This window comes from Saccostrea echinata, unplaced genomic scaffold, assembly GCF_033153115.1.
Source record: "Saccostrea echinata isolate AGI-Se365-2 ecotype Australia unplaced genomic scaffold, CSIRO_AGI_Sech_v1 ptg000047l, whole genome shotgun sequence".
Lineage (NCBI taxonomy): Eukaryota > Metazoa > Mollusca > Bivalvia > Ostreida > Ostreidae > Saccostrea > Saccostrea echinata.
In genome coordinates this window covers 461,227-472,500 of record NW_026889796.1, presented here as the reverse complement: position 1 = coordinate 472,500, position 11,274 = coordinate 461,227, and the positions used below count along the sequence as shown (strand labels likewise).

Here is an 11,274-nt window from a genome sequence, read left to right as displayed (position 1 = left end):
CTCAGGTTGAAATATATGTGACCTTTACCTAGAATTCTATGTATTTATTAAGTAATGGTATCGATTTCATGAAATAAAGCACTTTTCATGTTGAGGAATAGTCTCTTTATGTAAATTAAATAAAATGGTCAAAATTCATAAAGTGTATGCTCTTGCGAAAAAATGATTTAATGAGGCACCTCATTGAAAACATGCCAATCCTGTACACAAAAGCACGGTACAGTTAATATATTCTCTTGATAATTATTAAATATTGCGCTAAACAAAGGTCTTGCATTGGTATTAATGGTATATTTAACACTGTGTGAATAATACTGTATTTGATAATAAAATGCATTTTTCACTGTGAAGAAATTCGGATCCGCCTCTCACTACGTCAAATTTTATCATGATGACCTCATGTCGACAACTGCATTGTGATTAGTGACTTGTTTATACCTTGCTGTGTAGGATTTAACTAGCACAAAATGAATGCAGTGGTAAGTTTTAATGTAGTTCATTATGCAGTTTAAAATTGCAAATTATTTCAATTTCTGGTATTGTGAGGAATTGCCTTTTCAGTGTGAGGTCACAGTTAATGTTTCCCGTATAAATCTAGCCCTGCTTACTTAATGCAGCTTTATCAGTGCTGTGAACAAACAAGTACTCCAAAGTTGATGTTAATAAAGATGCCCGAGTTTCAGATTGACAGAATTTATGTAATTATATTTGAGATCAAGTCTTCCAACAATCTGTTGGAATTCCCATGGGTACCAATTGCGCCCCGTTATTAGGCAGACCAACTTTTAAATTAATATGATGCAGAATTTGTTCAAAAATTTCTACATGAAAAGAATCTTTTACTGGGGCCTTCCATTCGACATTTAGTTATATCGACGGCGTTTTATCAATTAACAATATTTCATTCCATGCCTACGTAGATTCGACATATGTCCCTTTGAACTAGAAATATTCGACAAATCTGTTTCATATTTGGATATTTTACTAGAAAAAATAATGGTAACTTAACAACAAACTTTATGACAAACGTGATGACTTCATCTTTTCCATCGTTATCTTCCCTTATTAATGTAGCAATATATATGTACCATTCTCACCAGTTTGTGTCTCCGAATATTAATTGATTCGATGCGCAAGAGCGTGTTCTACGAACAAACAATTTCTAAAATTATTGACAATAAGTTGATGACAAAACGATATCAACACTCCCTTTTAAAGTCAACATTTTGCAAACTCTATGGTCGATACGGTGGCCTTGCTAGAAAATGCAATATATCGTTAAGTCGAATGACTGATGTTTTTCATACAAATTGTAGGGCCATTATTTTCACACTGAATTGTCAACAGATTTTTTTTAGAGGTCCGTGTTTGCTCAATACAAAACTTGCATTGTTCAAATGAATTTGTGCTTGATTACTGTTTGGTGTCTTCATGGGCGGATACAGGATTTCTGATTGGGGGGGGGGGGGGGGCGTGGATAACTTCTTTCAGGCAGGGGGTCTGGGGGCCGCCTTAAGGCCCCCAATGGGTCCCAGGGTTTTTCGTGAGTTTTAAGAGTAAAACCTGGTTTTATGTACCTAGTTATGTACACTATGATATTTCACTTTTTAAAAGAAAAAAATCAAACACAAAAAAAAAAAACAACCAAAAAACAACGAACAAACAAGATCAGATTTTAAAAATAGCATTTTACCTAGATATACAAGAAGTCACAAAAATCAGATTGTTTTTCAAAGTACCATGGTGTAATTTCGACCGATTATTTTTTTTTTTATATTTAGATTTGTTCAAGTATGTCACTGCCTATAACATGTATTACGCTCAACTTTTACTGGATCCATTTTGCTTCGGAATACCTTTTATTGTTCAGATTACATTGTATTATATGTATTATTCGTCATGATATAAAATAAATGTGTTCGATTTACAAGATATGTGTGTTGGGTAACTTTGACCGCACACGGGGTATTTTCGATCGATGTGCAAATATAAGCGAAATTATTCGCCTCATCTCTAATTTAAAAATATATAAATATATTAATTTAAATTATTCTGTTGTAAAACATGAAAGATTGTGAAAAAATGCTGACAAAAAAAGAAGTTATTTTCAAAATGTACCTAATTTGAAGACATTAAGTGCACCAGGTGTCTAGAGACAGATTTACCGATTTGTCAAGGCATGCTACAAATGTATATATATGCGCAGGCATCTAAACCGCATGTAAACAGAACAGATGATTTTGTCACTGTTATAGAACTAGTTTCTACGGAGTATTCTTGTACATAATACTTATCCTAATAATTTTTTAATACGGACGGTGGTCATGATTTTTTTTTCTGGTAACAAATAGCATTGCGTCATTTTCATTGGTGGAACTGGGTTACCCGCTGAGCCGTATTCATTGCATGGGTAACTTCGACCGGTCCCGGGATCATGAAACATTTTAAGCTTAAGTCAAAATCTTTATGTTCTTTTTAGTTTTTGTAAAAGTCAATTAGAACAAAATTAAAATATTTTTCAATATTGCTTTACAAAAGTGGTGTTGTCTGCAAATTTAGAGATAAATTCAATAATTAGTAAACATTTTACAGGTGATTGAAAATTTGACTTAAGTCTAAGTTTGCTTCATGATCCTGGGGCCAGATTTCTGTTCAGCTGATTTGCATTTTATTTGTGAAAACTAAATACTATAAATTAAAAAGGTATGAATTTAAGTTGCAAATTAAATATAGTTGATAAATTTCACGCCAGGAATATCCACTGTGTCTTTCTATATATACAAGATATTTTCAGAGGTGATTAACTGATAATTCCCCGCAATGGTTTAAAAATACTCGTCCGTAATTTTTCGGGCGATAAAGTTTCTTCTTGGATGTAATTTTCCAGTGAAGAAATTAATTTCGCCTATTATTATAGACATTGATTTGTATATGAAAAATACATTTTCTTTCTGCATAAAATAGATGTGTACACTATAATGGGTTATAAACAAATTATTTTGAGGTATTTATGAACGGTCGAAATTAACCAGGTGGTCGAAGTTACACCATCCTAACCTATATCCTGACGTTAAATTTATTTAAATCCATTTATATGGAAAGATTATGAGATGTGTGTAATTAAAAAGGTTTGTATCCATGTAAGTAAATTACTGCATAGATACACCATTTGATAAATAAATACAGCAATCAGTGGACGGGTTTGCAACGTAAAACGTCTGATTTTAAATTCATTTATTTACCTTCGACCAGCCTTTAGATATTGCAGTATTTTTCCTTGCATCATGATAGGAAATTGACAAGTGCAGTCTACCCTTCAAACGAAATCGGGAGACGTTTTCCGGTTTGAATAATTATGAGATAATATTCATAGCCTAGGGAATGCAAGGTTTTCAGACTTGATTTTTTTAAGAAAACCGATACTTGGTCATTAAATAAAATTACCATTTTTTAATTGACCATTAATTATAAAACCAAAGTATGGCATTATTAATATTAGTCATGTCATACTTTGAAAATTTTAGGGGGGGGGCGTGCGCCCCCCACGCCCCCCCCCCCTTAAATCCGCCAGTGGTCTTCATATTTCATTCCAGTTTACATTCGGAAAAGTCGACCTCTTGGCGTATAGGTTACAGTGATTGCTCTAGAGTCGCGGAGAATGAATTGATTTTTTTTCTATAAAAATATATATCAGAAATAATCTCTCAATTTAAAAAAAAATACCTATAGAATGGTTGGAATAAAATCCTTCAAATCCTGTTGCTTTACACAAATAAGAGACTGTTTCCTGAAAACTCTGAAATATAAGAATATATCTGGATTTCACAGTGGAAAACATGAGCTTAAGTTTGCATTTTGGTGGACTCGATTAATGGCACTGTCAAAACACCTGAATCTGAAGAAGTCGTTGTTTAAAATGTATGCCGTTATCCATGGTGTTACATTGTGAAATGAATAAATCTTGAAGATTTTTTTTAATAATAGAACTAACTTTTACGCATGCGTAGAATATCGAAATGTCGCAATGCGGATAAATAAGACTAAACAAAGTTAATGTTCATTTTTATCGATATAAAACATAGCTCGATGATTCCTACTATTGAAAAAGAACAGACGAAAATCCAAAACTAGTTTTCTTTGGTCTAACTTAATGAACAGTACAAGGTAATTAACGAAATCCAAGTAGAACGAGACCCGTTTACCTGTGTCTGCCCAATAAGTTAACAATGAAAGTGTTCGACATTGGTGAAATATTTTAAGTACCGGTAAGTTATAAGCCTTAAACTGGCCATTATGTCAGATATTAGACTCTCGTCGGCACTAACTCGGCTTGGACAGTCTAATATCTGACATAATGGACAGTTTTCGGCTTTTAACCATTATACTTTTTTACTAAAGATGATCCCATAAAACATTAATATCAAGTATACAAACGATACAAAAATCACAGTGATAGACTATGTCTTCATAAATTGCTTTGACAAATGCATGTACCAGGAAAGAAGAGAAAACCAAAGATGATTAATTACTTTTAAAAAATTACATTCAAGATTTATCTATGAATTGCTTCTTATGTACCGGGAATGAGTTCTACCTGATGTTTGCTACCATATCTACATAATGTTTATTTTTATGAATGCAGACGCCGTAGAAATCCATAAAGAGAAATGAAATGGATTAATTTGCATCCAAACATAAAATAAGGGGTTTTATTTTTTAAACATTTTCTCTGAAAATAAATGATATTCTGTCTTTTGGAAACACGTATCTTGGTACTCCATCTCAAAAATCCCTGCTACCATTATTTTTTTTTTCTCTATCTTTTCAATGAGAGAAATGTAAGTTTGTCTGGAATTATTACTTTTGTTCGATGAAGGAAAAATGTATTTCAAAAATTGTTTAGTCTAAATTTTAAATTCATAATGATTTTCTGTGGCATCCTTTTAATAAAACAACTTCAATTTCTTTCCCTCACAGCGTTACATAATCTGACCAATTTTAACTATCTGATATCATTTTGCTTAACATGTGACAACACAGCTAAACGAGATTAAGGTACGATCCAAATGTCACAACTTTTTCAAATGATAGATTAACTCAATATTATGATATTGATACTTTAAGAAATTAATATATAAATACATGTGGTATACCATTTTCTTGAATATAATGCATATGCATACATAGGTGGGAAAAAATGTTTCATTTCCGGAAAAGTACATCATCGTCTGTTGACAAAGGCTGGGCATGGGTCGTCCTCTTTGGTAAGTGTTTAGAACAAGAATTTTCTTTAACTTACACAACCTATCAAATCTTTTATCATGACGTGTACTTGCCTTTAGTGTTGAGTTACAACAAAAGCAAAAATAATACACGTATGTTGAAAGATAAATAAAATATAAAAAGTGACGAAGGATATCCACATATGAAAAAGACATTGATCGATTGCAAGAGTTTACACCTTTCAATATTTAGCCATGGATGTTCATTGCACTTCGTTGTATATGAATTTAAATGCTACATGTCATTGCGCCATACTTTACACTAGGTTTTCAATAAACTTTTAACGCCCTCTTCCTGTCTATTAAAAAAAATATCATGGCTAGGTATTATATACATGCTATCAGCATATCAAATTAAAACTTTTTTATCTTTTTCCAAAGGCTTGTGCATATGGTGGCTGCTATAGGACATTTATAGTTTTTTTTTTTTAATTCGTTCCCACGACATAAAATTCGTTCCGAAGAAATTAAATTCGTTCCTACGAAATAAAAATCCGTTCCCACAAAATTAAATTCGTTCCCACGAAATAAATTTCCTTTTTAACGAAATTAATTATGATTGATTGGAGATGATGAAATAATTGATAATAGCATTTATTAATTGAAAGAATAGATGCGCTTATTCCATTTTCTGCTACTTAAGTTGGGTTAGTTAAAAAAAAATAGATCAGATCGGAATCCCTCAAATTCCTGTAGCAGACAGATTTATATAAAATATACTTACAATTAGAAGTTTTCTTATTTAGTCCCAGCCCTAAAATGGTGTAATTTTACATTGTAATTTAAATAAAAAGAAGTTTTGTCTGCTGTTGAGTTTTCTCTATCAATTCAGATTTTTGATATTCAATTTCACATGAAGAATTCTGACTAACTGATGCTTTAATTCATTGTGGTGCCCCTGCTTAAAATAAATTCTTTTATTGTGAAAATGTGTGCTGCTTTTCATGCCCTGCTTTGTTAAATATTTTCAGTAACGTTTGTAGTTAACCCAATAACTGTACAGACATGTAAAGTTAAATAATTACCGTTCGCGGAATACTCAGAATGGCTAATTTTTGCTTATTAGTAGTATATGTATATTTTACTTTTACCGCATAGCGGGTTTTCTTGGCGGGTGTAAAATTTGGCGTTTTGCCTGCTCAAAGGTATGCGAATAATTTTGGCGTAATTTATTTTAGCGGACACAGGGTTTCAACTCTTTGCATATGAACACCAAGAAGAGTACTGAATATTTTAGGGATTAAAATTTTAGCGGGCTACTATCAAAACGCCAAAATAAGCCAAAATTAGCACCCCGCTTAAATAACCCAGTATACGGTATGTTGTATGCTGCCTTTTACGCCCGACCACCCATTGCTGCTTTTAAATATGCCACGATCAAAGAGAGCCAAATTAAATTAAGTGTTAAAAATATTTTCTTTATTTTCCTCTATATACATTACTATATTAGCATATATTTGTTACAAATTTGATGAAATAATTTGACACACAGAAAATTTCAAGAGATAGAATAAAAAAGAAAGATTTCAATTTGAATTTCTTTGAAAAACATTGTGTCAAGTTTTGCTTTGGACCATATCTCATTGTGATTGTAAAAGGTTTATAAACTTAAACCTTTGAACACAGTTCTCTAAGTGCATGTATGTATTTGTAAAAACTGGACTGACGGATTACTGAAAACTAATCAAAGGATAAATAATTTAGAATTGATTTAGATTTTTTCCCACTCATTTGCTAAAAATATTATAATTTTCAATCTCTTAAAGGGTGCTTCATGGGCTATTTAATAATAATTGGTATGTTAAAGTCGTTTGGATTATTCTTTGTGGAATACCAGAGAAAATACTCAGCAACATCATCTGTAATATCTATGATCCTGTCTGTTCAAACAATCATAGCAAGTGCTGTTTGTAAGTATCTGGATTTATGTATTTTGAATATTTGAAATATTCATATATGTGTTGGCCCTAAACAAATACAAATATAAAACTTTTCCAAATGTTTTTTCGAAGTGATTCATATCAATATATTTTCTCTTATCCCTTTAGACATTTTCTTTAGTTTATCATTTAAATGCTCCTTAAATTGGGAGTCACAAAATATATACTTAGGTAATTGAAAAGATTTTTTTTAATAATAATTTTATTTATAACATTTTTTAGCTATTATTATAATGGGAATTGGAACTCGATACATTGGTGAGCGGCCCTTGATAATTGGTACTGCTTTCTTTGGACTTGCCTCCAGTGTAGGCAACGCATATGCCGCTCAGGCTTCAGTATTGTTCTTTACACAAAGTACTCTATTTGGTATGTCTAACCTTTAAACCTTGTAGTTGATATTTTAAATATTGCATATACATAAGCAATATTATATGAGAGCATTATTTTTTCTTTTAGCTCTAACAGTGGCGTCTGCTTTTGCTCCATCCACTTTGATACTTAGTAAATATTTTGAGAAACGCAGAGGAATGGTTAATGCGATTGCAAATGTCGGCGGAAGTATAGGGGGATTGGCTTTTCCCCCTTTGTACGCTTATCTGTTTAAGGAATATGGCCTGCAAGGTACGCTCATTATAGCTGGAGGGATTTTTCTTCATTTTATTCCCATTGGGATGTTGATGAGACCAATTGAAAGAAAGGAAAAATTATTACAAGACATCGAAGAAAAAGACAAAAGCCAAGACTTAGTAGGTAAAGGACTCTTTGAAGAATGTCTTGCTTCAAATGAAATAATAAAGGAAGAAAGTGAAAATGAAGTGAAGGTGAATCTAATCGCATCGAATCATTCTCCTCAACGCAAAGGTTCTGATGGTAAATTGAACTCTCTACAAAATAGCTCAGAGGATGACAGAAATATACAGGCCAAACCTTCAAAACTGCTAGGAAGTTCAGCAGATATTTCACTGACAGTATCCATGGAAGGACTAAATTTGGCATGTTCCAAAGCAGAAGTAGACAATGACGTTTATGACGAGGAAAAAGGCATAAATTGCTGTTTGCAGTTTTTGTTTACATTATTTGACTTTTCCTTGTTTAAGAATGGTCAATTTATCCTACTAATGATCTCAATACTTCTAGTCTCCGCTCCCAGCGGTATTCCTATTACTTACATTCCACCTTTTGCAAAAGACAGAGGATTACAAACGGATTTAATAGGATACCTCGTAACGATTTCAGCTGCAAGCGACTTAGTGGGTCGAATACTATTTGTATTTATTGCGGATAACAAGAAAATTGAAAGGCGCCACATGATGACTATTGCAATGGTCACCAATGGCATCATATGCTTTATGGCATTTTTCTCTACCAATTTTACATATTTTGCGATATTTGGAATTCTACAGGCCATGTTTGGAGGAGTTTATTTTTCTATGATAAATGTTTTGGTAATTGATTTCATTGGATTGGACAAACTAAACTACGGAATAGCATTTGGAGCGGTAATGACGGGAATATCAAGAGCTGTAACTTCCTTAGTGTTTGGTAGGTTATAGCACAGAAAACGGCAGCACACATTTCCAGTCTTTTGTTTTAAATGCACCAATATGTTATCCTCGAAATGAATCTTTATTGGCCTTTTTGATGTCTATCAGACTTGAAAGTTAAAGAAATACTTCTTGTTTCTGCTGATTTTAGACATAACTTTATAATTGTGTGTATACATGTACATACAAGATTGTTTTTATCACTGATTGCAAAACTTTGTATAAAGTACGGTCTTGTAGAGTTAGAGTTGGCTTTTCCCTCTAAAATCTGTCCCCTCGGAAAACTAGCTTTAGAGTAGGATTTTTCCCAGAAAATAGGCTCTAGAGTACAATTTCACTCAAAGAAAAATGACTCTACAGTAGGACTTCCCTCACAGAAATTCCACACTAGATTCAATTTTAAGGAGGAAATCCTACTCTGTGTAATAGTTACAGTGTGAGATTTCCTCCAGAACCCCCCCCCCCCCCGAAAAAAATACTATGTCCCTTCTATAATTTTCCCATAGGTGCTCTTGCAGTAGAAAATCTTAATGAAACTTTACAAAAACTATAATAGAATCGGCCAGTTCCATTAACGCATTCAAAGTATGAATATTGAAAATTTTTAATCTCATTTTTCTAAGTAACTTTCCAACCAATTCTTTTGAAGCATTAAAGTCTTATTTCTTTCATCTGGTCAGACTGGTTTCTTAAAATATATGTATATAGTATAACGTAATCGTTTAGACAAATTTTTAATTGTAGCCATGGAAACAAAAAGGAGGAATATTATTTCAAATGGATTTTTTTTTCCTAAATTGAATTTCAAACTACATGTACATAATATCAATGTTTAAGTGTTTCCCCAAGTTTCTGGGATTTGAATGTCCAAAATAGATGCCGTCGTCACGAATCTAAAAATGAGTCAATTTCTAAAAAAATAATTGAAATTTTGTAAAACTATAAGAGAGTATTTTCTCTCTGCTTTCAAATCCAATAATACTCCACTGGGGTCGAGGGGACATACTTATGCTTCGACTTGCAAGAGCAGTGTTTCTTGTTTTGTTTTTGATTTTTGGCTTTTTGTTTTTATTCTTCTTTTTTTTTTTTTTTTTTTTTTTTTTTTTTTTTTTTTTGAAGAACTACTCGATTCAAATACTCACAAAATGGTATGAGGATATGAGGAATCTATCAATGATATAAATTCTAGAATGTTCCCACACACTTTTTGTTAAAAGCAATTCGAATACTCACAAAATAGTTTGAGGATATGAGGAATCTAACAATGATATAAATTCTAGAATGTTCCCACACACTCTTTGTTAAAAGCAAAGATCCATACATTAAAAAAACTGCGTCTGAAGAAGGCAAACAAATTATTTTTTTCTAAAGGTGACCTGGTATACATTTTAAATTAGTGAACAAATAGGTGACCGCTGTGCCAAGAGAGAAATCAAGACATCGAGTCTTACGATTGTTTCGAGTGATTAATTTTACAATTTTTTAACTATGAGTTATTCAGTGATTTGTACTAAATATTTTAAGATTTCATACTTAATTTGAACAATCTTTGGGTCTTAAACACTCATATTTTCATTAAAAATCAGTTGACTTTTATATAAACTTTAATTAAAATAATGTCTTTATGATTTTAGCATTGAAATCCTACTCTTAGAAAGAAATAGGGGAGATTTGGCTCTAGTGTGAGATTTGCCCTCGGGAGTGAAACCAACTCCAGTGTACAGATTCCGTGGGAAAAGCAGGCTATAGGGGAAATCCTGCTCTACAACACTGGTAGATTTGTCTTTTTTTAAATTTTTTTTTCTATTTCAGGTATCTTACGAGATTCCACTGGAAGTTATGTTTCAGGATTTTCTTTTATTGGAGTATGCTCAATTCTTGGGGGAGTATTTCTACTTTTCAAGCCATGCGTGTCAAAATGACAAAACCTGACTGATTAATAAAAACATTGCAAAACTTTTCCTGATTCTGATTTTTCCTTTTTTTTTTTTTTTTTTTTTTGGTTTGATACAAAAAGTAGATGTGACCTCAGTAAGATGTATTTTCTCTTCCTTTTTACAATGAGTGGAGAGCAGATTATAGTTGCTGGTACACTGTACTTCTTTTTAATTACATGAAAAACAGTTTTACCATCAAATCGCATTATAATTTACATGAATAAGTTTGGAAACATTTTATTAAAGACATATACAGTGTATACACAATGATAATAGAAACGAAACAATTGCCGTTCTATTTCTTGAAAGAGGGTGTTAGAAACTGACAAACTGACAAATGAATTGATTTGAATGGAAAAAGTTGGTCTAAATATAATGGTATCATATCTGCATTTATGAGAGTATTTATGCTATTGACACGGAAAAAGATATATTTTTACAGGTTTTAAGGCCTCTACGCGCTACTTTTGTTTAAGCAAAATTCAAATTATTTTTTTTCCTTGTCAAAACAATTAACGTATTTAGTGTTTTTCAGGCCCGTAGCAACGTTTTAAGAAGGGCACCGAAA

At 32.2% G+C, this 11,274-nt stretch overlaps 1 protein-coding gene across 1 annotated transcript; it reads left to right on the top strand.

Annotated features, from left to right (window-relative positions):
- Nucleotides 1-5,197: 5,197 nt before the first annotated feature.
- LOC133202851 (monocarboxylate transporter 4-like) lies at nt 5,198-10,691 on the top strand. The gene is made up of 5 exons (XM_061338724.1): nt 5,198-5,264; nt 7,049-7,192; nt 7,445-7,591; nt 7,682-8,767; nt 10,582-10,691. Exons 1-5 carry the CDS (start codon nt 5,198-5,200, stop codon nt 10,689-10,691), a joined length of 1,554 nt encoding a protein of 517 aa, XP_061194708.1.
- The last annotated feature ends 583 nt before the right edge of the window (nt 10,692-11,274 follow it).

Bases quoted from the DNA above. Each gene is read 5' to 3' on its own strand.
- LOC133202851 (XM_061338724.1), top strand. From the start codon at position 5,198: ATGTTTCATTTCCGGAAAAGTACATCATCGTCTGTTGACAAAGGCTGG. The intron at 5,265-7,048 runs GTAAGTGTTTAG...AATCTCTTAAAG, and splicing joins GGCATGGGTCGTCCTCTTTG to GGTGCTTCATGGGCTATTTA. The intron at 7,592-7,681 runs GTATGTCTAACC...TTTTTCTTTTAG, and splicing joins TACACAAAGTACTCTATTTG to CTCTAACAGTGGCGTCTGCT.